Raw genomic sequence first — 27,636 nt, 5'->3', positions numbered from 1 at the left:
ACCAACCACCACACAAAGAAATAAGATCCTCACAACTTGACACATGAATCCTCTAAAATACTTCAAAACGAAAGTAAATGACAGGTATTCAAACAATAAAAGACTAGAAGACAAGCTCCCCTGGTACATCAGATTTTTTAAAACTGGAAGATTAATAGCAGACAAAAGAATCAAGACACTGGTAAGAGAAAAACAAAAGAGAATCTTCTTGAGTTATACAAGCCACAAAAAGCTGTCCCAAACAACCAACTGATGCTCACCTGGTCAATGTTGGCCACTGGCTCTTCCTCTCGCACTAGCATCTGAGAAAACTGCAGGCCCTGGTCTGGACTGATCCTCATCACACTCCTCAGCAAAAAGATCCAGTCTGGGACATAGCCAACCTAGAGGCAAGGGAACGCCCATCAGAAAAATAAATGAGGGGCGCCTGGGTGGCTCAGTTGGTTGAGCGACTGCCTTCGGCTCAGGTCATGATCCTGGAGTCCCGGGATCGAGTCCCGCATTGGGCTCCCTGCTCAGCAGGGAGGCTGCTTCTCCCTCTGACCCTCCCCCCTCTCATGCTCTCTCTCTCTCTCTCTCTCTCTTTCAAATAAATAAATAAAATCTTAAAAAAAAAAAGGGGGGGGTGCCTGGGTGGCTCAGTCGTTAAGCGTCTGCCTTCGGCTCAGGTCATGATTCCCGGGTCCTGGGATCGAGCCCCGCATCGGGCTCCCTGCTCAGCGGGGAGCCTGCTTCTCCCTCTCCCACTCCCCCTGCTTGTGTTCCCTCTCTTGCTGTGTCTCTCTCTGTCAAATAAATAAATAAAATCTTAAAAAAAAAAGAAAAAGAAAAAGAAATGAAACACTCTGAGTGGTTAAGAAAAAAATAAAGCTCCCATCCTTTGTTCTGAACTTGTGTTTACAAAGAAATGAGGAGCAATATTAGCATGTGTACATGCTGGGCCTATGCCAAACACAACATCCACTTCAATGTGATGATGCCATGGATGTGGAGGTGCAACCAATTACACAAACAGCCTGGACCACAAAGACCAGACAACCAGTGAGCCGGCTCTGACCAACACCCAGCCCACAGGCCAGTGAACTTCGGGGACAAGCTGCAGGGGAAGCCCGTTGAAACATGGGTTTAACACACAGCTGGTGCTGTGGGGGAGAAGGGAGAAGGGAGAAAAAGAACAAGATACAATTACAGAAGTGGAGCCTGGGTGGCTCAGTCGGTTAAGCGTCTGCCTTCAGCTCAGGTCATGATCCCAGGGTTCCGGGATTGAGCCCTACTGTGGTCTCCCTGCTCAGTGGAGAGTCTGCTTCTCCCTCTGACCCTCCCTCCTGCTCTGCTCTCTCTATCTCTCTCTCAAATAAATAAAATCTTTTAAAAAATTATAGGAAAATCCCCAACTGGAAGGGAACCGGAAGGACTGTGAACCTAAGACAGGAAAATTAAAAAACTGAAGAGAATAAAATAGGATCATTATCACTGAATGACAGATGCTAACAACAACACCGACAACTCACACTAGAGCACTTCCATAGGAGGAAGGGTATTTTATAAACTTCAGAATCAGCAACCACCCACCACAAATTAATTATCTGTGATATGCTAATGGTAGGCATGCATTACCTTTTTGGCATAGAGGACAATTTTTTGGAATTGGCCTGTTTCTGCAAAACACTGGATAACTTTGCTCGGCACATTCGCCCGAAGATACACACTCAGGGCGAGTGTAGGGTCTGCAGTTTTGACCAAATCTCCAAGTTCTTCTGAACACTCCAGCTGTGGTGTGCCAAAGAGACAGGGCAAGATTAGGATCAGAAGAGCCTGTGACCTCATTTTCAAACTGTGCTGAGGGTTGTGATTTCGTAACTGTTTGTACCTTATCTTCTTTCAGCCACTTTTCTAAGAGTTGTTTGCGTCCCTGCTGAAGCACTGGACGGCAAAGTTCTAAGGATTCAAGTTTATTGAGCTGACCCTGGTCAAGCAGGATTCCAAAGTACTGGAGCAAAGGAGAAGCCTGCCCAGGCTGGGCAGGAATACTCTGGAACTTCCGAACTGTGTCACTGGTACGTAGGACCCCCTGATGACAAATGGAAATGTAGGTTGTTACGTTATAATCACAAGCTGTTCCTTTACTTAACTGGCTTGTATTAAAAAAAAAAATCTGGGGCGCCTGGGTGGCTCAGTCTGTTAAGCATCTGCCTTCAGCTCAGGTCATGATCTCAGGGTCCTGGGATCGAGCCCCATGTCAGGCTCCCTGCTTGCAGGGAACCTGCTTCTCCCTCTCCTCCCTGCTCGTGCTCTCTCTCGCTGTTTCTCTTTCTCAAATAAATAAATAAATAAATAAATAAAATCTTAAAAAAAAATCTGCCAAAGGAAATTCCACACTGAATTAATTGTCAGGGACAGAAAGTCCTCTACCAAGGCAATGGCTTCCACCTTCAGCAAAAACCACAAACCGGGGACACCTGGGTGGCTCAGTTGGTTGAGCATCTGCCTTCGGCTCAGGTCATGATCCAAGGTCCTGGGATCGAGTCCCACATTGGGCTCCTTGCTCAGTGAAGAGCCTGCTTCTCCCTCTGCCTGCCGCGCCCCCTGCTTGTGCTATCTCTCTCTCTCTGACAAATAAATAAATAAAATCTTAAAAAAAAAAAAAAAGACCACAAAAACAGTGGGTCTCAGTCCCACAGGTGACTTCTAGCAAGGGTGAGAATTAGGCTTCTAAATCAGCCTTGCAGTAGTGAAGTTCTACCACCATTACATTCTAATTCAAAATACTCAAAGTCCTGGGTGAAGACTAGAAATGGTTAGAAATTGTTTGCTCATTAAGCATCACTTGAAAGACAGAAAAATCCCTTTCAAGGAGAAGCAACTCAAAACCCTTTATCTGCTCAGAAGCAGAACTAGGCCCCAGGACAATTTATCCTAATGAAATAAATCAAAGAACATGCCCTAAGCAGTACTGTTACACTCCAGATGAGTGGACAAGGTCCAGAGTAGAATGTGACTAAATAAAACACAGTACAACCACTTGATATATAATATAGCTCTGCATTTTCTATGCTAAGAAGCTGGGTGTGAAATACATATGCACATAGATAAGAACTGAGACAGAATTTTTAAAAAATGTTGTTGCAGCAGAATCATGCTTTTCATTGATTTGTCTCATTGTTGTCATGCCACTGGCGCAAAATTTTAAAGCTAATACAACTAACAAAACAGTTAAGATACTCCAACATCAGTAGTGGAATGCTTTTATAATTTATTTCACTCCCAGACTGGCGCACAGCATTTGAGGGCCATTACCTTTGGTGCAGATGCTGCTACTTTGGCGGCTTCCGCATAGCTCCCCTGTGCAAAGAGGGTACTGAATTTTCTCACAAATAACTCCTCCGCCCCAGCCAGGTTGCTACGAATGGCCAAACGCAGACCAAGGTCTGGATTCTGAAGCACATTGGTTGCATAATTCACAATGTTATCTTCCTCGACACAAATGGACAGCACCTATGAAGATCCAACAAGTGAGACTGGCCTAGCCTAGGAAAGTGCTCCATGTACACGTGCTGCCCACACCCCGCCCGCAGGCACTGCAGTACCAGCGGAGTTCCACGGCTCACCCTGCGGACGCCCAGAGCCTGGCTCTAACAGCGACTGGACGTACAGGAGCAAACACCTCATGGCAACACAGCAGAACGTCACGGTCGAGCGACAGCACGGTCAAGTGAGAAAAATACCAAGCTGCTGCACACTGACCAGTGATGCATTCAAGATGACTGCCAAATGGCCTATTTGGGTGGGAGAAACTGACAGTTTTTCATCTCAATGTTCTTTTTTTAAAGCACAGATTTCCTTCTTTTACTGTCTTTTTGACTTTAGAAAGGTAAGTTAGGTAGCATAGTACCTGCTTTTCAACCCTCCCCAATCAATCTGTGCCTGGCCTGAACATGTTAGTGGTGTGTATCAGAACCACTGCTCCATTGGTAGAAGCTTCGCGCAGGAAGGGAGGTACTCTTCTCAAAATTGATCCTATGTTAAGAATGGTGCTGTCTGAGAGGCAAAGTGATGGTAGGAAGCAGAAGGGAGACATGGGTGTAAGTTGAATAATAGGAGCTAATTATATTTGACCACTTTCCTGAAGAAGGAGGAAAAGTTAAGCTCCAGTCCCCAGTGAATGGAAAAGGTGGGAGATGAACCCTCAAAGTTCCATACCTGTCCCTTTTTGTTGACACCGATAATTCCAGAAGTAGGTTCCTGTGGAGCAGTGACAAAGATCGTGTCAGCACTAATACGGTTCATGTAGATGCACACGCCAGACTCTAGGTCATACAGATGAAGATAGCCATACTTTGTGATCAAGTAAATAACACCATGTTTAGCTCCAATCTATAGAAAGACAGAAAACAACAGGTAGAAAAGTAAGGAGAAGCCAAACAGGACAAAAGAGCTCACAAATGATGGAAGAGGATCTTGAGTTCCTTAGCCCAATAGATCATTTATCACTGGTGGGAGCAGTGTGCTGCTGACATGCGGATCCCAAGTTGATTCCAGTCATACCCACTTGAGAACTAGTTTTAAAGCCAATATTTTCCCTGACTCCTCTCAAATAAAGGTCCAATAAATAAGGCTATTCCATTTGTCTTTCAGGTCTAACTATCCTCTCCCCCACTTCCTTACCAAATCCCTTTAGAAAAAGCTGTGACTTCATAAAATAAGGAGAAAGTTCTGGATAAACTTAAAAAAATTATAAAACCTATAGTAACTTTATTTTTTAACAAGTTTATTTATTTAAGTAATCTCTACACCCCAAGTGGGGCTCGAACTCACAACCCCAAGATCAAGAGTCACATACTCTTCCAACTGAGCCAGCCAGGCACCCCAAACCTATAGTAATTTTAAAAATATGGCAGTAAAAATAGGGGCGCCTGGGTGGCTCAGTCAGTTAAGCAGCTGCCTTTGGCTTAGGTCATAAGCCCAGAGTCCCCAGCGGGCTCCCTGCTCAGCGGGGAGTCTGCTTCTCCCTCTGACCCTCCCCCCTCTTGTGCTCTCTCTCTCTCTCTCACTTTCTCTCTCTCAAATAAATGAATAAAATCTTAAAAAAAAAAAAAAGTGAGTACCAGCATAGGAAGAAACAGAAACAAACAGAATTTAACTGAGAACCCTGAAATAGAATCAAACATATATAAGAATTTAACATGAATGAGTAGATATTTCGTATCAGTGGAAAACAGACTTTAACCAGTATAAAATGCTGATATAACCGGCTAGCTATATGGGGATGGGAGATGAGTGTAAAGACCTGGCTCTTTGGGCGCCTGAGTGGCTCAGTCGGTAAAGCATCTGCTTTCAGTTCAGGTCATGATCCCAGGGTCCTGGGATCGAGTCCCACATCGGGCTCCCCCTGCTATGCGGGGAGTCTGCTTCTCCCTCTCCCTCTGCCTGCTGCTCCCCCTTCTGTCAAATAAATAAATAAAATCTTTTTTTTTTTTTAAGATTTTATTTATTTATTTGACAGAGAGAGACACAGTGAGAGAGGGAACACAAGCAGGGGGAGTGGGAAGGGAGAAGCAGGCTTCCCGCGGAGCAGGGAGCCCGATGTGGGGCTCGATCCCAGGACCCCGGGATCACAACCTGAGCCAAAGGCAGATGCTTAACAACTGAGCCACCCAGGCGCCCCAATAAATAAAATCTTCAAAAAAAAAAAAAAGAACTGGCTCTTCATCTTATTCTTTAGATCAAAGTAAATTCCAGATGGGTCAAAGATTTTTACATAAAAAGTAAATAAAACTAAGTAAGTAAAAGAAGCAAATATGGGTGAATATTTTTATCACCTTGGGGTATAAAATTCTTTTCAAAACACGATACCAAAGCCACACAAAAACGCAAATCTTCCACAAGGTGGAACACACCACAAATAAACTTTTGCTATGACTAGGGAAAAATATTTATTTGAAACACACTAGGCACTTAGTATCCGAAAACTACACAGAGTTCTTACAAGATAAAGACCCCAAGAGAAAAAAATGCCAAGATCAGGAAGAGGCAATTAACAAGATGTGTATGAGTGGTAAACCCAGCCCATCTTGACAATAATCACAAGAAGGGCATGAACATCACTGGACACAGTCCAGTGTGGTCATGCACATGCCCCTAACCCATAGTTTCACTTGTAGTTTATCCTTGGACTGAGCATTGGACAACAATGCTCCTAGAAATGCTTACTATAAACATAAATACCCAATGGGGGATTCTCTAAATGAGTTAGAGATATCCACAGAACAGATGATACAGACATTAAAATATTATATACATTTATTTATTTATTTATTGCATTTTTTAAAAAATTTTATTATGTTATGTTAGTCACCATACAATACATCATTGGTTTTTGATGTGGTGATCCATGATCCATTGTTTTTGTATAACACCCAGTGCTCCATGCAGTACGTGCCCTCCTTAATACCCATCACCGGGCTAACCAATCCCCCCTCCCCCCTCCCCTCTAAAACCCTGTTTGTTTCTCAGAGTCCATAGTCTCTCATGGTTCATCTCTCCCTCCAATTCCCCCCCTCATTTTTCCCTTCCTTCTCCTAGTGTCCTCCATGCTATTCCTTATGTTCCACAAATAAGTGAAACCATATGATAATTGACTTTCTCTGCTTGACTTATTTCACTTAGCATAATCTCCTCCGGTCCCCTCCATGTTGATGTAAAAGTTGGGTATTCATCTTTTCTGATGGCTGAGTAATATTCCATTGTATATATGGACCACATCTTCTTTATCCATTCATCTGTGGAAGGGCATCTCGGCTCTTTCCACAGTTTGGCTATTGCGGACATTGCTGCTATGAACATTGGGGTGCATATGGCCCTTCTTTTCACTACATCTGTGTCTTTGAGGTAAATACCCAGGAGTGCAATTGCTGGGTCATAGGGTAGCTCTATTTTTAAATTTTTGAGGCACCTCCACACTGTTTTCCAAAGTGGCTGTACCAACTTGCATTCCCACCAACAGTGTAAGAGGGTTCCCCTTTCTCCACAACCTCTCCAACATTTGTTGTTTCTTTCCCTGTCCATTTTTGCCATTCTAACTGGTGTAAGGTGGTATCTCAATGTGTTTTGATTTGGATTTCCCTGATGGCTAATGATGATGAACATTTTTTCATGTGTCTGTTAGCCATTTGTGTATCTTCTTCAGAGAAGTGTCTTTTCATGTCTTCTGCCCATTTTTTGACTTGATTATTTGTTTTTTGGGTGTTGAGTTTGAGAAGTTCTTTATAGATCTTGGATACCAGCCCTTTATCTGTAGTGTCATTTGCAAATATCTTCTCCCATTCTGTGGGTTGCCTCTTTGTTTTGTTGACTGTTTCCTTTGCTGTGCAGAACCTTTTTATCTTGATGAAGTCCCAAAAGTTCATTTTTGCTTTTGTTTCACTAGCTTTTGGAGATGTATCTTGAAAGAAGCTGCTGTGGGCGATGTCAAAGAGGTTACTGCCTGTGTTCTCCTCTAGGATTTTGATGGATTCCTGTCTCACGTTGAGGTCTTCTTCCACTTTGAGTTTATCTTTGTGAATGGTGTTAGAGAATGGTCGAGTTTCATTCTTCTGCATGTGGCTGTCCAATTTTCCCAGCACCATTTATTGAAGAGACTGTCTTTTTTCCATTGCATGTTTTTTCCTGCTTTGTCAAAGATTATTTGACCATAGAGTTGAGGGTCCATATCTGGGTTCTCTATTCTGTTCCATTGGTCTATATGTCTGTTTTTGTGCCAGTACCATGCTGTCTTGGTGATCACAGCTTTGTCATATAGCTTGAAATCGGGCAACGTGATGCCCCCAGCTTTGTTTTTCTTTTTCAACATTTCCTTGGTGATTCGGGGTCTTTTCTGATTCCATACAAATTTTAGGATTGTTTGTTCCAGCACTTTGAAAAATGTCATTGGAATTTTGATCGGGATGGCATTGAAGGTATAGATTGCTCTGGGTAGCATAGACATTTTAACAATGTTTATTCTTCCGATCCATGAGCATGGAATATTTTTCCATCTTTTTGTGTCTTCTTCAATTTCTTTCATGAGTGTTTTGTAGTTCCTAGAGTATAGATCCTTTACCTCTTTGGTTAGGTTTATTCTGAGGTATCTTATGGCTTTTGGTGCTATTGTAAATGGAATCGTTTCTCTAATTTCTCTTTCTACAGTTGCGTTGTTAGTGTATAAGAAAGCAACTGATTTCTGTGCATTGATTTTGTATCCTGCCACATTACTGAATTGCTGGATGAGTTCTAGTAATTTGGGGGTGGAGTCTTTTGGGTTTTCCACATAAAGTAACATGTCATCTGCGAAAAGAGAGAGTTTTTCTTCTTTGCCAATTTGAATACCTTTTATTTCTTTTTGTTGTCTGATTGCTGTTGCTAGGACTTCTAGTACTATGTTGAACAACAGTGGCAAGAGTGGGCATCCTTGACGTGTTCCTGATCTTAAGGGAAAGGCTCTCAGCTTTTTCCCATTGAGGATGATATTTGCTGTGGGTTTTTCATAGATGGATTTTATGAACTTGAGGAATGTTCCCTCTATCCCTATACTCTGGAGAGTTTTAATCAGGAAAGGATGTTGTATTTTGTCAAATGCTTTTTCTGCATCAATTGAGAGGACCATATGGTTCTTCTCCCTCCTCTTATTAATGTGTTCTATCACATTGATTGATTTGCGAATGTTGAACCACCCTTGCATCCCGGGGATAAATCCCACTTGGTCGTGGTGGATGATCCTTTTAATGTATTGTTGGATCCTATTAGCTAGGATTTTGTTGAGGATTTTGGAATCCATATTCATCAGGGATATCGGTCTGAAATTCTCCGTTTTGATGGGGTCTTTGCCTGGTTTGGGGCTTAAGGTAATGCTGGCCTCATAGAATGAATTTGGAAGTTTTCTTTCTGTTTCTATTTTTTGAAACAGCTTCAGCAGAATAGGTATTATTTCTTCTTTGAATGTTTGGTAGAATTCCCCAGGGAATCCATCAGGCCCTGGACTCTTGTTTTTTGTGAGGTTTTTGATCACTGCTTCAATCTCGTTACTGGTTATTGGCCTATTCAGGTTGTCAATTTCTTCCTGTTTCAGTCTTGGCAGCTTATAGGTTTCCAGGAAGGCCTCCATTTCATCCGGATTGCTCAGTTTATTGGCATATAGTTGTTGATAATAATTTCTAATAATTGTTTCTATTTCCTTGGTGTTAGTCGTGATCTCTCCCCTTTCATTCATAATTTTATTAATTTGGGTCCTTTCTCTTTTCTCTTGGATAAGTCTGGCCAGTGGTTTATCGATCTTATTAATTCTTTCAAAGAACCAACTTCTATTTTTGTTGATCTGATCTACTGTGTTTCTGGTTTCTAATTCATTGATTTCTGCTCTAATTTTAATTATTTCTCTTCTAGTGCGTGGCTTAGGTGTCCTTTGTTGCTTTTTCTCCAGTTCTTTAAGGTGTAGAGTTAGTTGGTGAATTCGGGATTTTTCTATTTTTTTGAGTGAGGCTTGGATGGCTATGTATTTACCCCTTAGGACCGCCTTTGCAGTATCCCATAGGTTTTGGACCGCTGTGTTTTCATTCTCATTGATTTCCATGAATTGTTTAAGTTCTTCTTTGATTTCCTGGTTGACCCAAACATTCTTGAGCAGAGTGGTCTTTAGCTTCCAAGTGTTTGAATTTCTGCCAAATTTTTTCTTGTGATTGAGTTCCAGTTTTAGAGCATTGTGGTCTGAGAATATGCAGGGAATAATCTCAATCTTTTGGTATCGGTTGAGACCTGATTTGTGACCCAGTATATGGTCTATTCTGGAGAAAGTTCCATTGTGCGCTCGAGAAGAATGAGTATTCTGTTGTTTTAGGGTGGAATGTTCTGTAAATATCTATGAGGTCCATCTGGTCCAATGTATCATTCAAAGCTTTTGTTTCCTTGTTGATTTTCTGCTTAGATGATCTCTCCATTGCTGAGAGTAGAGTATTGAGGTCTCCTACAATTAACGTATTGTTACCAATATGACTCTTTATTTTGGTTAACAGTTGGCTTATGTAGATGGCTGCTCCCATGTTGGGGGCATAGATATTACAATTGTTAGATCTTCTTGTTGGATAGACCCTTTAAGAATGATATAGTGTCCTTCTGTGTCTCTTATTACAGACTTTAGTTTAAAATCTAATTTGTCTGATATAAGAATTGCTACCCCAGCTTTCTTTTGAGGTCCGCTGGCATGGAAGATGGATCTCCATCCCTTCACTTTCAGTCTGGATGTATCTTTAGGTTCAAAATGAGTCTCTTGTAGACAGCATATGGATGGGTCCTGTCTTTTTATCCAATCTGCAACCCTGTGCCGTTTTATAGGAGTGTTTAGGCCATTCACGTTGAGAGTGATTATTGAAAGATATCAATTAATTGTCATCATGGTGCCTGTGAAGATGTTGTTTTTATAGACTGTCCCTTTAAATTTCTGTTGTATATCACTCTTGGGGTCTTTCTCCTTTTATAGAACCCCCCTTAATATTTCTTGCAGGGCTGGCTTAGTGGTCACATACTCTTTCAGCTTCTGCCGGTCGTGGAAGTTCTGCATCTCTCCATCCATTCTAAATGAAAGTCTTGCCGGGTAAAGTATTCTTGGCTGCATGTTCTTCTCATTTAGTACCCTGAATATGTCTTGCCAGGCCTTTCTGGCTTGCCAGGTCTCTGTGGATAGGTCTGACATTATCCTGATGTTCCTCCCTCTGTACATAAGGAATCTCTTCCCCCTAACTGCCCTTAAGATGGTTTCCTTGGTTCTAAGATTTGCAAGTTTTACTATTACATGCCGGGGTGTTGGCCTGTTTTCCTTGATCTTGGGAGGGGTCCTCTCTGCCTCTAGGACTCGAATGTTTGTTTCATTCCCCAGATTAGGGAAGTTCTCAGCTACAATTTGCTCAAAAACATCTTCTAGTCCTCTCTCTCCACTCCCTCCAGGATTCCAATTATTCTGACATTGGAACGCTTCATGGTGTCACTTATTTCTCTGATTCTATTTTCATGGATTCTGAGTTGTTTTTCCCTGGTCTCCTCTTTTCCCTTTTTATCTATTATATTGTCTTCCAGGTCGCTTATTCTCTCTTCTGCCTCAGTTACCCTAGCTGTTAGATTATCTAGATTGGATTGGATCTCATTGATAGCATTTTTAAGTTCTGCCAATTCCCCTTTTATTTCTGCCCTTAGAGACTCTATGTTGCCATTAATTGATTTCTCCATTCTAGCCATTGTCTTCACAATTGCTAGCCTGAATTCCATCTCCGACATCTTGGTTATATCTGCATCCATTTGTAAATCTGCAGCATAAGTCATAATCTCTGAATCTTTTCTATATTGGGGGCTCCTCCTCCTAGTCATTCTGTTGATGGGTGTTTGAGGGAATGTACAGAGTCCAAATTATTGACCAGAACCCAAGCAAGATGCACCTGTTTTCTTGGGACCTTAGGGTTGCTGGCCTCTTGTTTTCCCAGACTGTCTTCTGCAGGAGGGGCCTGCCGCGGTGTTACTCAGGCAACCCTGTTTGGGCGGTGTTGCCCTGCGCCCCTGTGGCGGGGGATGGGCTCAGCGGGAATCAGTTTTTGGGGCTTTTGTTCTCTGGCAGCTTTCCCTGGCAGCTTTCCGCGTCTCTTCCGAGAGTCAGAGCAGAAGAGACCGTTTCCAACCCTCCGCCTCAGAGCAGAGAGACCTCAGTCTGTTCTTCAGTGAGCTAGCCAGGGCGCACTGTCTCCGTTTCTGTCCGTGCTGCTATAAACTGCAGCGTCCTGGGTTGTGCGCCCCTCCGCAGCGCTCCCAGTCCTGCCTCCAGGTCAGGGCACATCTCTGCCCTTTGAGCTTCTAAAACCGCCAGCCGCTCCCAGTTCGCGCGCACACGACCCCACCGCTCCGGGATTCTGCCCCGGGGGCTGCCCTAGAGTCCTTTCCCCACCGCTACCGGTCTGCGAGTCTGTGCCCCGTCTGCAGTGTGCGAGGCTGTTCCTCACCGGGGGTGTAGGATCCCCATGGCCAGCCACCCTCCCGCTGCCGTTTATCCTCTGATATCTGCCCGCAGAATCACGGCTCCCCACTTCGTACCTCAAAACCAATCGCCTACGATATTCTGTTTGTAGATATCCAGATCTTCTTACATCTCAGGCTGGTTTCGTGGGTGCTCAGGGTGGTCTGGTCTTGTTTGCATTTTCTTATCCAGAGCCGATGAACAATTCAAGAAACCTTGTCTCCAGTCCTGACATGAAGATGACATTGTGCCAAAAGTGCCTGCTGCTTTCTCTGAATGCTGACGTCCTGTGACAAGGCGCATCACTAACTCAGATGCTGATGTCCCAAACTTTGGTTCTCATGGAGCCAGAGCAGAGAAGTGCTGTCAGGTGGGGATAAGTAGGCACCTCCGACCTATGGCCTGCACACCTGCACTGTCTGTGCCAGGGGACAAGGGACACCCCACTGAAGTTGGAGACTGTGTGTGGTCCTTATATGCACTCTTCCCGGGGAACAAGGGAAACCCTGAAATGTCCACAACCCATCCCACAAAAGGTCAGGTGAGCGGGCGCACTGGAGTTCATGTGTCTCAGGGTACAGCCAGCTGATGGACATCAGGCAGAAGAGACCCGCTGGGAACTCCACAGGTAAACCCTCCCTTCACATGCCCCACCTCTGCATCCAGGGCTATTATATACATTTAATTGGTATGGGACGGTCTATGACACAGTTAGAGAAGGTCATAAAGCTGAAGGCCAGTGCCAAGCCATTTCATAAGACTCTATTTGTGGGACGCCTGGGTGGCTCAGTTGGTTAAGTGTCTGCCTTTGGCTCAGATCGTGGTTCCAGGGTCCTGGAATCGAGTCCTGCATCAGGCTCCTTGCTCAGTGGGGAGCCTGCTTCTCCCTCTGCCTGCTGCTCCCCCTGCTTGTTCTTGCTCTGTCTCTGACAAATAAATAAAATTAAAAAAAAAAAAGACTCTATTTATATATATCTTCATAAATGCATGCATATGAAGATACTTCGAAAGGGGCAGTCACAGTTATCAGTAGGGTAGGATTTCAGTTGCTATTTAATTCTATTGTTATGTTTACTGATACTATTTGAAATTTATGGGCAACATGTATTTCTCTAAGACAGAAAAAAGCCAATTTCACTTTGTGGAAAAAAATGCATTTGATCACATACCTTTATATTTCTAGAAATCAAGCTTAAAAAATTACCATTTAAAAAAAAACAATTAGAAAGGAAATCATCAAGTATTGTCAGATATTTGAGAACAGAAAAAAAGCAAATAGCTAAGCCATCCTACAATTATGGTACATCCCTAAAAATAAATGTTTACTTCTCAAAATATTAACAAAGGATGTCATACCTTATGTCATACCAAATGCCTATGATGTACTCAGCAAAAGAGTAAAAAGGGAGAGTAGATTTATGATCTTACAAATATAATATGATCCCAATTTTGTTCAGAAAGTGTACCTAACTTTTTAAATATGACAAGTAGTGAGATCTTTGATATATTTTATATCTAACTGGTTCAGCTACAGAGATTGTTTTCTTCTTTATATTTCTGTACTACAGTGAACATCTAATCTTTTATAATAAAAAGGAAAAGGCCTGGGACTTTGGTATGTGAGCTGGACAAAGTCCCTGTTTGTAGAAAAGAGTGCTCCTTTCCAGAGAATGTTAAGATAGCATGAGCTAGAACATGAGCATCGACGTTTTCTTCTCCATGTTCTAATATATCTATTCAGGCATCTTCTGAAGCACAGGAACCTGCTACCTGCTGTTCCCCTCCCCCCCCGATCCATATTTGTTCTAACTCATGTAGTGGGCAGCACATTCATACCTGCATAGCCACTGGGAAATCAGTCTGAGCCTCTGGAGGGAAAAACACATCCACAGCTTTCTTTACAAAAGGCTGGTTTCCTGCTGCAGGCTGTCCGACTTCAATTATGTGCAACTAGAGAAGAGATATAAGTCAATCCAAGTAAACATATTAGTGGCAGACTGATGCTAACCAATGCCCAGTGGTAAGCAGAGCCACAGCCCATGCTTTGTAGGGCTAATTTTAAAACTTACATTCAAACAAAACAAGACAGTCTCTTGGTTGGAGTGCTCATGCTATTCACTAACCTGCTGCCCACCATCAAGGACACAGGAAAAACCAACACCAGAAACCTGAGCAACATTTAGTTCCAGCATGTTGGCCGAGTCACTTCTCCCCTCTCTGGGCTTTAGTGTAGAAGCCCATGAAACAAGGGGCTCTCCTGGACATGGCTCAGGCTAACACAAATCTGTTAGCAGACAAGATCTTGTAACTGAATGCCAAACTCACAAGACAGTCGATTGTGCCAAAGGCCTGAGAGTTTCTCAAGGTTATGCTTGGGGGGGGTGAGGTGCATCAGAATCTTTGGAGAATCAGGAAGAATGAGAGTGGATAAGGGCCTCCATCCCTGCTTTTATCAGAACACCTTCAAGCTCCTCTCATCCAATGAAAATGTACCAAAGCTAAAACAAGTCTGGAAAAAATCAGGAGGGGTGAATCAGAGACACAAAACAAGGGTTGGGTGGGGGGGTGTGTCCAGCAGAAGAAACTGACGATTGTACACTTAGAGAATAGTTTGGATTTGGCCTGGCAGAGAGGAAGGGGGAAACACCAAAGAGGCTTGAGGTAAGCAGAGAGATGGGCTAGAAGGGGAGGGCTGATGTAACAAGCGAGCAGGGGCCACTGCGAGTTAAGATGCAGGGACACTAGGGGCACCTGGGTGGCTCAGTTGGTTGAGCGACTGCCTTTGGCTCAGGTCATGATCCTGGAGTCCCAGGATCAAGTCCCGCATCAGGCTCCCTGCTCGGTGGGGAGTCTGCTTCTCCCTCTGACCCTCCCCCCTCTCATGCTCTCTATCATTCTCTCTCAAATAAATAAATAAAATCTTAAAATATATATATATAAGATGCAGGGAGACTAAAACTCCTAGCATACAGGCACTTTAAGAGAAATGGTAGTTTGGGAAAATTCTTTTTGAGGGGTGGGGTGGGTCTGAGGATCTAATAAATGACTATTCTCTAACCCAAATATGAGTAACAAGGGCCTCATCTGCCACAGATGTGAGACCTGCTAGCGGATGGACAGTGGCAACAGAACAGAATGGAGCTCAAGAACCGTGGTTTCTTGCTTGGGAGTTGGGAAGGATGTTGGCACTATCAACAGAAGTGGGGGCATGGGTAAGGAAGCCAGGCTTCTTTGGGAGGTGGTGGGAGAAGGGCGCAACTATGGACAAGTGGTACCTGCCTGTGAGAAAGGAACAAGGAACTGGAGTTCAGACAAAACTCAGATCCACATGAGGAGACTACTGAGCCATTCCCATAAGTGCAGCTGGGCTGGATTGCAAGGGGCACAGGCTGAGAAAACTAGTGAAGGGAACCACACCTGCCACTGTGGTAGGGGAAGTGAGATTCAACCACAAAACGAGGCAGCACTTGGGAAGACTGCTGTGGGGGTCCCCGCCATGGAAGACCATTCCTAGCCACAGCTCTACCCTGAGGGGACCTGCCTGCCTCACAGCTGAGTCCAGGAGATAAGTGGGCACACCTGTCTTACAGGGGGCTTGTTCTGGTGTGCTCTTCTTCACAGGGAGCTCGGTGGGACAGGTTCTGCCCTTGCAAGGATGCCTGTGGCTGCCCGGCTCTGTGACAAGGCGGAAAGCCTCAGTCTAAAGTGATAGGGTAGAGCAAGCTCTTTGTGCAGGCTGATATTTTTGCCTGACTCCTCTATTTTTCTACTGGTTCTCAAGGAGGGCATGATGTATATTACACAGGAGACCAAAGTATCCAATTAAGAATATTTAAGATGAGGAAGTTTGGGACCACATACTGATTTAGTGTTCTTCTTTGGGGAACACTTCAGGGCTAGTGACGAACTCAAAATAATGATTTCATGAAGTATTTCTGACAAGAGTATACTAAGATAAGGACCATGTTTTAGGGAGGCCACTCTTCAGGTGAATGATGCAACCCTGGAACCGCAGGTCTCCCCAACATCCTGAACTCTTATACCTCACATCTCTGCCCATGGCAGCCCTGCCAAACAGATGCTAGCCATGTGCTCGAGCCTAATAAAACTCAACCTGCTCCCAGAGCATGGCCTCCTCTCTGCAGCTCCCCTGGGGTCCCACCCCAACCTCACCACCTGGCCAGAACCACATAGGACTCACACCTTAGGTTAGGATAGCATGCACTGGTTCTTTCACAGCTGTTGCCTTCATGAGACTGCTGAGAGCAGAAACCACGTGTGCCTAGCCCATGCTCAACAGACTCTCAACGAGGATTTTTAGGGCAAAGGGACCAATTAATTGGTAGCTGACCTCACATTACTGATTTTACAAAGACTGGCTGTGAAACCACCAACATGACAATAGGTGAGTTGTTCTAAATACTGTTAAGAGCCTTCATTTACATGAAGCACCTGCAGGCCGTTGCCCACTCCCAATTATAAACTGGTTTTGAAATGCTGGCTAAGTAGCTACCAATTTACACTTGTACAGACTCCTAACACTGACTCAGGACATTTTTCTGAGGGAGAAGACAAAGTGGAGAGCTTACCTTGCCCCCTGCGGGACTACGTACAGCAAAGCAGAAAAGAGTGGCAGGCTTGGCATTCCCCTCACTCTTGAACTCTGCAAAAGCAGCAGCATGGCCTTCTATGGGTTGTGAAACCTTCCTGTCCACAGAGTAGAGCTGCATTGCCCCAACTACACGGTTTTGCTAAGACAAGACATTTTGCAATGAAAGAAAGAAAAGAGAGGATATAAATTGTTAAAACAAATGTTTCTAAAATGAAAGTCTCATACGTTGATATAGTTTCTCTAATAAAAAAACAAGCCTATTAGATATTAACGACACGATATAACTCTAAATTTGATGTGGAAACATGGCTGCAAACACCAGGGAAAAAAATGAGACTACAAAACAGTAAGAGAGATGGTCCCAATTTGTTAAACGTAAAGTGTGTGTATACACATAGGTATGCATTTATACATATGTCTGTGTATATGTGTAACTGTACATTCAATGTTTGTATATGTAAATCTATATATACATACATTCTATGCATACACATAAATATTCATATAAAGTAAGTCTTGGGAAGAAAAACTCTAAAGTGTTAAGAGTAGTTTAATCAGGAGGAAGAGATTATGGGCTAATTTTGATAATTGGGTTTTCTGAAATTTATAAATAGCAAAAATTATATTTAATAAACCCCAATAAGGCTACTATCTTTTATAAAACATAGAACTTACATTTTCTAGCAAAGAATTTCAATGTATTTGTATCCGATGTCAAATGCTCAAAAAACTAAGTAAAGAGACGTTTACAACTAAATGAGACATGACAGCATCACAGCTCAAGCTCCTAGAATTCAACAATCAAATCGCCACCCCAGCCGAATGAGCCCCCATGCAGTCTGTGGGTAAATTCAGATCCTCAGTGTATCTGCCACCTACCCCCACTCCTTAAAAAGGGAAACAAAGGCTTCAACATTTTTCTTTTTAAAGAACCTGTCCTTTATACTTTTGTACTGCAGAGACTTATGTTGAAGTACTATGCAAAGTACCAATTCATGCTACAACGTGGATGAACCTTGAAAACATGTGAAGTGAAAGAAGCCATTCACAAATGGATATATGAAATATCCAGAATAGGGAAATCCACAGAGACAAGAGTAGACCAGTGGTTGCCAAGGGCTGGAAGGAGGGAGAAATAGGGAAGCAACTGGTAGACAAATGTGTGCACTCTAACAGAAGAATGAACAAGAAAATTTTTAAGTAAGAGTAAGGACAGGACAAGACACTCCCTCCCAGGTGAGGATGGGAAGATTGGAGACAATATAGAGACAGTACCTTTGAGTCCCAATGCTAGAGAAGACTAAAGCCAAGAAGAGGTGGGCATAGCGAACATCTGAGATCAAGACTGAGACCTGGACTCCTGCACTGCCTGTCCTCATGAACGCACCCAGAGGCTACATGTCTAGCCTTGGGCCAGGGATCTGCTTCTGAGCTTTAAGACTCCTGCCTGGTAAAATCCACCTCGCAGGGGTGCTGAGTGTTGTGTGCTTTGGGAAAGGGCATATTGAGGACTGTAGCTGACAAAGACTCAATGCAAAAATGCTTCCTTTTGTGCCAGGCACCATGCAAGGGGCTAAGGATAAGGAAAATGAATGTGACCCAGACCCTTAAGGACACATGATAAGGGTTTCTGGCAAGGAAGCAGTAGAGGGTGCTAAGTGTTATGGCCCAGGATAGAGTAAGATGCTGTGACTCAGCTCTCTCAGTCTGGTGAGCCAGAAAGGTTTCCTGGTGACAGGTAAGCTGGAGTAGGAGGTCACAAGGTGAAAAGGAAAAGCTGTTTCTAAGGGGAAACATTTGCAAACGCTTAGACAGGAGGTTGCAAACTCTGGCCTGTGGGCCAAAATCCACCCTCCATGTTCTCCTCCTGTCTCCTTTTTGTTGAGATGACATTCACATAACCTAAAACTACCCATTTTAAAGGATTCAATTCAGTGGCATTTAGAACATTCACAATGTTGTGCATATATCACCTCTGTGTAGTTTCAAAACATTTTCATCATCTAAAAAAATCCATTTTTTTATGTGCCATTAAAAGTTAGTCCCCATCTCCCTGCCCCCCAGCCCTGGCAACCACCAGTCTTTGTCTCTACAGATTTACCAAATATTTCATATAAATGGAATCAAAATATGTGGCCTTTTGTGTCTGACTTGTTTCACTCAGTGAGGTTTTCCAGGTTTATCCATGTTGTAGCCTGTTTCAGTACTTCATTCTTTTTTAGGGCTGAGTGATATTTCATTTTATGTATAAATCACATTTTGTTTATCCATTCATCCAGTGGTGAACATTTGGGTTGTTTTCATCTTTTAGCTGTTATAAATTATGCTACTATGAACATTTGTGCACAAGTTTTTGTATGGGTGTGTTTTCATAATTTTTCTTGGATAGATGCCTGGAGGTGGAATTGCTAGGTCAAATGGTAACTTTACGTTAAATTTTTTGAGGAATCATCAATCTATTTTCCACAGGAGCTGAACCATTTTACATTCCCACTGACATACAAGGATTCCAGTAACTCTGCACCCTTGCCAATACTCATTATTTCCCATTAAAAAAAATTACAACCATCCCAATGGGTGGTACCTCATTGTGGTTTTGATTTGCAATTCCCCAGTGACTAATGATGTTGAACACCTTTTCATGTGCTTGTTGGCTATTTGTATATCTCTGGATAAATGTTCAAGTCTTTTTGCCCATTTTCTAATTGGGACATCTTTTTGTTGTTGAGTTATAAGTGTTCTCTATATACTCTAGATACTAGACTCTTCTCAGATACATGATTTACAAACACTTCCATTCTGTAAGTCTTGTCTTTTCACTTTCTTGACCATGTCTTTTGATTCACAAATGTTTTTAATTTTTAAAAAGTCCGATTTACCTATTTTTTCTTTTGTTGCTCATGCTTTGGGTATTATATCTAAAAATCCATAGCCAAATACAAAGTCATGAACATTCCTCACGTCTTCTTCTAAAGGTTTTACAATTTTGCCTCTTATATTTAGGTCTTCAATCCATTTTGAGTTAATTTTTAAAGATTTATTTATTTTGAGAGAGAGAGTGAGAGCTGGAGGAGGGGCAGAGGGAGAGAGAAAGAGAGAGAGAGAATCTTAAGCAGGCTCCAGGCCCAGCTCAATCTCACGACCCAGAGATCATGACCTGAGCCGAAATCAAGAGTTGGATGCTCAACCAACTGAGCCACCCAGGAGCCCTGAGTTAATTTTTATATATGGTACAAGGTAGGAATCCAACTCCATTCTTCTGCATTTGAATATGCTGGTATGCCAGCACCATTTGTTGAAGAGAATAGTCTTTCCCCATTGATTGGTCTTGCCACAATTATCACAACTCAATTGGCCAGGGGCGCCTGGGTGGCACAGCTGGTTAAGTGTCTGACTCGGTTTTAGCTCAGGTCATGATCTCAGGGTCCTGGGATTGAGCTCCGCATCGGCATAGTGTCTGCTTGAGATTCTATTTCTCTCTCTCTGCCCCTCCCGCTCATGCTGTCTCTCTCTCTGAATAAATAAAATCTTTAAAAAAATCAATTGGCCACAGATGTACGGTTTATTCCTGGACTCTCAGTTCTATTCCATTGGTCTACATGTCTATCCTTATGCCCATGGGTTTTTGTTGTTATTGCTGAATACTTGTTTGATAGTATGATACAATAAGTCTTTGTCCCTTGTTCCTGGCACAGAACTCCTAAAACCCTTGAAATTTCCTAAGTGATATGAGTGAGAGGTACATCATCATGACACAAAAGCTTAGGGGGGGCCTTAGATAGCTTCCAGTTTGGAACTTTCAGTCCCACCACATCCTGACCTCTAGGAAAGGGAATGGGGGCTGGAGACAGAGTTAATCACCAATGACCAATGAAAATCTACACAGAAACCCCTGAATTACAGAGTTCCGAGAGCTCCTAGCATCAAGGTGCTGGGAGGGTGGAGGGCTTATACCCCTCCATGCATACCCCCTTCCTCCCTGCCTTGCCTTATGCATCTCTTCCATTTGGCTGTTCCTAAGCTGTATTCTTTTTAATCAACCAGTAATAGTAAGTAAAGTGCCTTCCTGGGTTATAGGAGCCATTCTAGCAAATTAACAAACCGGATAAGGGGGTTGTGGGAACCCCTGATTTATAGCTTGTTGGTCAGAGGTGCTGGTGGCCTGGGACTTGAGACTGGCATCTGAAGGCATGGAGGCAGTCTTGTGGGATTGAACCCTTAACTTGTGGGGCCTGCACTAATTCTTGGACATCCAGTTGGTGTCCACAGAGAATCCGAGAATTGTTTGGTGTAGAAAAGCCAACACCTTTGGTGTCAGAAGTGTAGTGAGAGTAAATACAGTTTTTAGCTTGGATTTTTTTGTTAGTTTTTATTTTTGTCAGTAAAGCACAAATAAGTAACACTGTGATTTATAATCTTTTCTTTTAAAATATTTTTCAAACACGATGATTTCCCTATAAATGACCATGATTCCTAAAGGTATTTTTAACAACTTTATTGAGATATAATTCACTTACCATATAATTCATTCATTTGAAATATACCATCCAATGTTTTTTAGTTTATTCACGGGATTGTACAACCATCACCACAATGTACCTTCAAAACACTTTCATCCCTTAACAGAAACCTCATTAGCAGCCAATCCCCATTCCCACCTCCCACGCTCCACCCCCAGTCAAAGCAACTACTTATCCATTTTCTATCTCTGTAGATTCTGAATGTCTCATCAAAATGGAATCATACGTGATTTTTTTTTTTTTTTGTGCTGACATGTTTCACTTAGCTTAATATTTCCAAGATTAAGCATGGTCATGGTATATAGCATATATCAGTACAGATCACTCTTGAGCAATGCGAGGGTTAGGGTCATGGACCCCTGACATAACCAAATCCAGTATAACTTTTGATTCTCCAAAAACTTAACTACTAATAGCTTACTGTTGACCAGAAACCTTACCAATAACGTATAGTCAAATAACACATATTTTGTATGTTACATTATACACTGCGTTCTTAACAATAAAGCTAGAGAAAAGAAAATGTTGACAAAATATATTTACAGTACTATGCTGTATTTACTGGAAAAAAATTCGTGTATAAGTAAACCCATGCAGTTGAAACCCATGTTGTTCAAGGGTCAACTGTATTTCATTTATTTTTATTGTCAAATAAATATTCAACTGTATGGATGTACATTTTATTTATGCATTTATCAGCTGATGGACATTTGGATTGTTTCCACCTTTTGGGTAAAGTAAATAATGTTATAACTAATGGTTACCAGAGGGGAGATGAGTGGGTGGGTGGGGGAAATGGGTTAAATAGGTGATGCAAATTAAATTAAGGAGTGCACTTGTGATGAGCACCAGGTGTTGTACTGAAAGTGCTGAATCACTATACTGTACACCTGAAACTAATATTACACTGTATGTTAACTAACTGGAATTTAAATTAAAACTTAAGGGGAGGTGCACCTGGGTGGCTGTTTCAGGTACATGTCCCACTCTCAATTTTGGCTCACATCATGATCTAAGGGTTGTGGGATCGAGCTCTCTGTTGGGGTCCGTGCTCAGCGCAGAACTAAAGACTGTCTCCCTCTCCTTCTGCACCTCCCTCGCTAGTGGCTCTAATATAAATAAATAAATCTTAAAAAAAACCCAAAAACCTTAATGGGTGCCTAGGTGGCTCAGTCAGTTAAGCATCCAACTCTTGATTTCGGCTCAGGTCATGATCTCAGGGTTGCCAGATCTAGCCCAGCACTGGGCTCTGCACTGGGCATGGAGCCTACTTAACTTTCTCTCTCTTCCTCTGCTCCTCCCTGCTCCCTCTCTAAAAAAAAAGTAAAACTTAAAAAAAATAAAATATATAATATTGCTATGAACATTGTATATAAGTTTTCAGTAACAATTTTTATCTTTTTTTTAAAGATTTTATTTATTTGAGAGAGAGTGAGAGCCAGAGAGATCACAGAAGGAGAGGGAAAGGAAGAAGCAGACTTGCTACTGAGTAAAGAGCTTGATGTGGGGCTCGATCCCAGGACCCTGATATTATGACCTGAGCCAAAGGCAGACGCTTAACTTACCGAGCCACCCAGGTGCCCCAGTAACAATTTTTATCTTAAAGTCTATTTTATTTGATATTAAGAGAGCCAATCTGGCTCTTTTGGGTACAATTTGCATGGTGTATCTTTTCCATCCTTTTTTCAACCTACTCTATCTTTGAATTTAAAGTGTGTCTCCAGTAGACAGCATATATAGTTGGATTATGGTTTGTTTGTTTTTTTTTAATATTCTGCCAATCTGGGGCAGACTGGATCTCTTTGAGGTTCCTGGTTATGTAGATTAATGGTTTTCATCAAATTTGCTACATTTGGGGCCATTATTTCTTCAAATATTCTTTCTTCCCCTTTCTCTCCTTCTTGTGGGACTTCCAGTATGTGTATTAGCCCACTTGATTACATTCCACAAATCTATGAGTTTGTTTGTTTGTTTTTTAAGTAGGCCCTGTGCCCAACATGGGGCTTGAACTCACAACCCTGAGGCCAAGAGTTGTATGCTCTACCAACTGAGCCAGCCAGGCATCCCATAAGTTTTTTTTTTTTTTTTAATACCTCCTGGTTCTTTATTGTTATGGTTTATGTGGAAAGACAATATTCTCATACTTTCCTTTAGTTTTTTGGGCATGCTTTCCATTAGTTCTTTGAAAATATTTAAAATAGCTGACTACAATCTTTTTGAAAGCAACTCCAATGTCTGGGCTTCCTCAAAACAGTCTTTATTGAGTACTTTTTCCCCCTCTGAGTATGGACTATACTTTGTTTTTTTTGCATATTTCATTTTTGCTGCTGTTGTTGAAAGCTAGAAATTTTAAATAACATAAAGTGACAACTCTGGAAATCAGATACTCCTCCCCTTCCTGGGCTTATTGTAGTTTAACAAATTTCCTGAACTAATTCTGCAGAGTCTGTATTCTTTGTCATATGTGGTCACTGAGGTCTCTACTGAGCTTAGTGGTCAGTTAATAATTTGAAAGAGATTCCTTAAATGCCTTGAGGCTCAGCCTTTGCTGAGAGAGTGTATGTGTGTTGAGACATGCCTTCAATACTCTGGCAGGCAGCTTACAATACTGCATTGGCCTTCAGCCTTCACATCCTGCTTGTACAGAGCCTCAAGATCAGACAGAGCTTACGGCCTTGTCAATTCCTTCTTGGGCAGGTGCACAGCTCTGTGCATGTACCTGGTCTTCTAGATTCCCAAGAATATGCTGAAACTTTTGAAAGCCCCCTATGAACATCTCATTCCACAGCTTTTCCTTTTAATTTTTTTTAGCTGGCTTCTTATTTGCCTCAACTATTAACATCCCCACAGGCAGCTGTGATATTAAACAATTGCTGCTGATGGTGTATCACAAGTGTCCAAGGAGATAAGGCCATTTGCACTGAGCAAGAGTGAGTCAAGTCAAATAAAAGTCAAGGTCTGTGAATGGAGATTTCCAAAAAACTACTAGACAGGTCATATAATGACATTTATCTGGGAAAGGTGCTTTTGGGGGAGGTCTAAACCATTCTTGCCTCCTTTAGAGGCTGTAAGGTTGCTGTATTTCACCAACTGGTGGAGATGTTGGTTCTCAAGGCCATCGGAACACCGTACAGAGGGGGATGGGAATAGCACAAGTTAAAATGTCACCAAGCTTGCTATTCTGAGATGTAGCAAATTTTCTTAAATAAAAGTTCTTCGGATTTTTGTAAGCCTGTGGTTAATTTCCAGAACTCTGAAAAAGCTGATTTTGAGAATTTCTGCCAGCACTGCTTTTGTGGAGGAGATTTTCAAAGGTCCTTACTTCACCAGTCCTGCTGATGTCCTGTGTATAGTATTTTATGTGGATGTATATTTACATTTTTCTTGGGTATATAACTGGGAGTGGAATTCCTAGGTCACATGGTAACTCCACATTTAACTTTTTGAGGAATTGCTAAACTATTTTCCATCATAGCTGTGTGTTTTACATTCCCACCAGCAATGTATGAGGGTTCCAATTTCTCTACATCCTTGGCAACATTTGTTACTGGTGATTTTTTATTATAGCCATCCTAGTAGGTGTGAAGTGACACCACATTTTGTGGGGGGGTTTCTGTTTTGTTTGTTTTTTAAGTAAGCTCTATGCCCAACGTGGGGTTTGAACTCATGACCTTGAGATCAAGAGCGGCATGCTCTACTGACTGAGCCAGCCAGCCACCTCACATTGTGTTTTCAATTTATATTTCCATGGGGCGCCTGGGTGGCTCAGTTGGTTAAGCATCTGCCTTCGGCTCAGGTCATGATCCCAGGGTCCTGGGATCGAGCCCCGCATTGGGCTCCTTACTCAGTGGGGAGTCTGCTTCTCTCCCTCTGCTTGCCGCTCCCCGACTGTGCTCTCTCTGTGTCAAATAAATGAATAAAAATCTTTAAAAAATTTATATTTCCACAATGACTAATGATGTTGAACATCTTTTCATGTGTTATTGGCCATGTAGATAGCTTTTTGGAGAAATATCTGTTCAAATCATTTATCTACTTGTAAACTGGATTATTTGGCCTTTTTTATTATTGAGTTGTAAGATTCTTCATATATATATTCTGGATACAAGTCCCTTATCAGATATATGATCTTGATATATTTTCTCCAAATGGCAGGTTCTTTTTTCACTTTCTTGATGGTATCATTTATAGCACAAAAGATTTTAATTTTGCATCCATTTATATATTTTTATATTTTATTTTATATATTTTTATATATTTTTCTTTTGTTGCTTATGCTTTTGATGTTGTATCTGCAAAGGTTCTGCTTAACTCAAGGTCACTAAGATTTGCTCCTATGTTATCTTCTAAGAGTTTTACAGCTTCAGCTCTTACATTTGGGTCTGATCCATTTTGAATTAATTTTTAGTATGATGAGAGGAAGGCGCTCAGTTTCATGCTTTTGTATATATGGATATCCAGTATCCCCAAACCATTTGTTGAACAGACTATTCCTTCCTCTGTTGAACTGTCCTGGCATCCTTATCAAAAAAATCAACTGACCATAAATGTAAGGGTATTATTTCTGGACTCTCAATTCTACCTTATTGATCTATATGTCTATTCCTATCTTGGTACCATACTGTCTTGATTACTGTAGGTTTGTTGCAAGCTTTGAAATTGGGAAGTATGAGTACTCTTATTTTGTTGTTTTCATCAAGACTGTTTTGGCTATTTTGAGTTCCTTGCAATTCCATATGAATTTTAGGCTCAGCTATCAATTTCTAAAAAGAACTGAGCTGGTATTCTGATAGGGATTACAGTGAATTTGCAGATCAATCTGGGGAGTATTAACATCTTAAAAATATTAACTATTATATAAGATCCATGAACACAAGATGTTTTCCCATTTATTTAGATCTTCCTTAATTACTTTCAACAGTGTTTTGTAGTTTTAAGGATATAAGTTATATACTTCTTTTGTTAAATTTATTACTAAATATTTTATTCTTTTTGATGCTGTGAATGAAATTTCATTTTTGAATTGTTCATTGCAAGTGTGTAGGAACACAATTGATTTCTGTATACTGATCTTACACTCTGTAGCCTTGTACTTATTTGTTAGTTCTAGATTTTTTTTATTAGATACCTTAAGATTTTCAATATATAAAACCATGTCATCTGCAAACAGAGATAGTTTTTTTTTTTTTTTTTTTAAGATTTTATTTATTTATTTGACAGAGAGAGACACAGCGAGAGAGGGAACACAAGCAGGGGAGTGGGAGAGGGAGAAGCAGGCTCCCCGCGGAGCAGGGAGCCTGATGTGGGACTCGATCCCAGGACCCTGGGATCATGACCTGAGCCGAAGGCAGTCGCTTAACCAACTGAGCCACCCAGGCGCCCAAACAGAGATAGTTTTAATTCTTCCTTTCAAATCAGGATGCCTCTTGTTCTTTTTCTGATTGCTCTAACTAGATCTCTAGTCTGATGTTGAACAGAAGTGGCAAAGGTGGCTATCTCTGTCTTGTTCTGATCTTGGGAAAACTTTCAGTCTTTCACTATTAAGAATGATGCTAGTTGTGTGTTTTTCCTTAGATGCCCTTTATCAGGTTAAGGAAGTTCCTTTCTATTCCTAGTTTGTTGAGCATTTTTATCATGAAAGGTGTTGGGTTTTATCATATGCTTTTTCTGTCTCTGCTGAGGTGACCAAGTGGTTTCTGTCTTTTATTCTATTAATACTGTTCATTATTTTAATTGATTTTTGGATATTAAACCTACCTGGTATTCCCAGATAAGTCCCACTTGGTCATGACATACAATTCGTTTTATATGTTGCTGGATTCAGTTCACTAGTATGTTGTTGAAGATTTCTGCATCTATAATCAGAGGAGATAGTGGCCTGCAGTTTTCTTGTGATGTCTTTGATTGCTTTTGGTATCTGCCTACTAATGGCCTCATAGAATGAACTGAGACGTATTCCCTCCTCTTCTATGTTTTGGAAAAGTTTGTGAAGGACTAGTACTAATTTTTCTTTGAATATTTGGTAGAATTAACCAGTGAAGCCATCTGGGTCAGGGTTTTTCTTTGTGGGTAGTTTTTTCACTACTAATTGAGTGTCTTAACTTGTATAGGCCTACTCAGATTTTCTATTTCTTCTTGAGTCATTTTCAGTAATCTATGTCTTTCTGGGAATTAGTCCTTTCACCTAAGTTATCTAATTTACTGGAATACACTATTCTTAGTATTCTCTACTAATCCTTTTCATTTCTGTATGGTTTGTCCCACCTGTTTTGGTAAATAAAGTTGTATTGGCATGAAGCCATGGCCATTCACCTACTATGGCTGCCTGTACTAAAACTTCACAGTTGAGTAGTTGTGACAGAAACCTATTATTTTTGGCCCACAAAGCAAAAAACATTTACTACCTAAGCCTTTATAGAAAAAATATGCTGACCTCTGGCTAAGAAGAATAAAATAATACTTGAAGTACTCAAGTCAAA

The 27,636-nt window shown here is 41.6% G+C and overlaps 1 protein-coding gene across 2 annotated transcripts in view; it reads right to left on the bottom strand.

Moving 5' to 3' along the window:
* Window positions 1–27,636, bottom strand: part of CLTCL1 (clathrin heavy chain like 1) — a 100,376-nt gene that overhangs the window by 48,689 nt on the left and 24,051 nt on the right. For both annotated transcript variants that reach the window (XM_036104260.2, XM_036104262.2), the window contains exons 4-10: window positions 16,615–16,776; window positions 13,862–13,975; window positions 4,201–4,374; window positions 3,298–3,495; window positions 1,871–2,071; window positions 1,618–1,770; window positions 261–383 (exon numbers count right to left, since the gene is read on the bottom strand). In XM_036104260.2, coding sequence (XP_035960153.2) covers window positions 261–383; window positions 1,618–1,770; window positions 1,871–2,071; window positions 3,298–3,495; window positions 4,201–4,374; window positions 13,862–13,975; window positions 16,615–16,776 — 1,125 coding nt within the window. The remainder of the gene's footprint in view (window positions 1–260; window positions 384–1,617; window positions 1,771–1,870; window positions 2,072–3,297; window positions 3,496–4,200; window positions 4,375–13,861; window positions 13,976–16,614; window positions 16,777–27,636) is intronic.

Source organism: Halichoerus grypus, chromosome 13 (assembly GCF_964656455.1).
Source record: "Halichoerus grypus chromosome 13, mHalGry1.hap1.1, whole genome shotgun sequence".
Taxonomy (NCBI): Eukaryota; Metazoa; Chordata; class Mammalia; order Carnivora; family Phocidae; genus Halichoerus; species Halichoerus grypus.
Note: the sequence above shows the minus strand (reverse complement) of the source record. Positions and strands in the feature narration are given on the sequence as shown.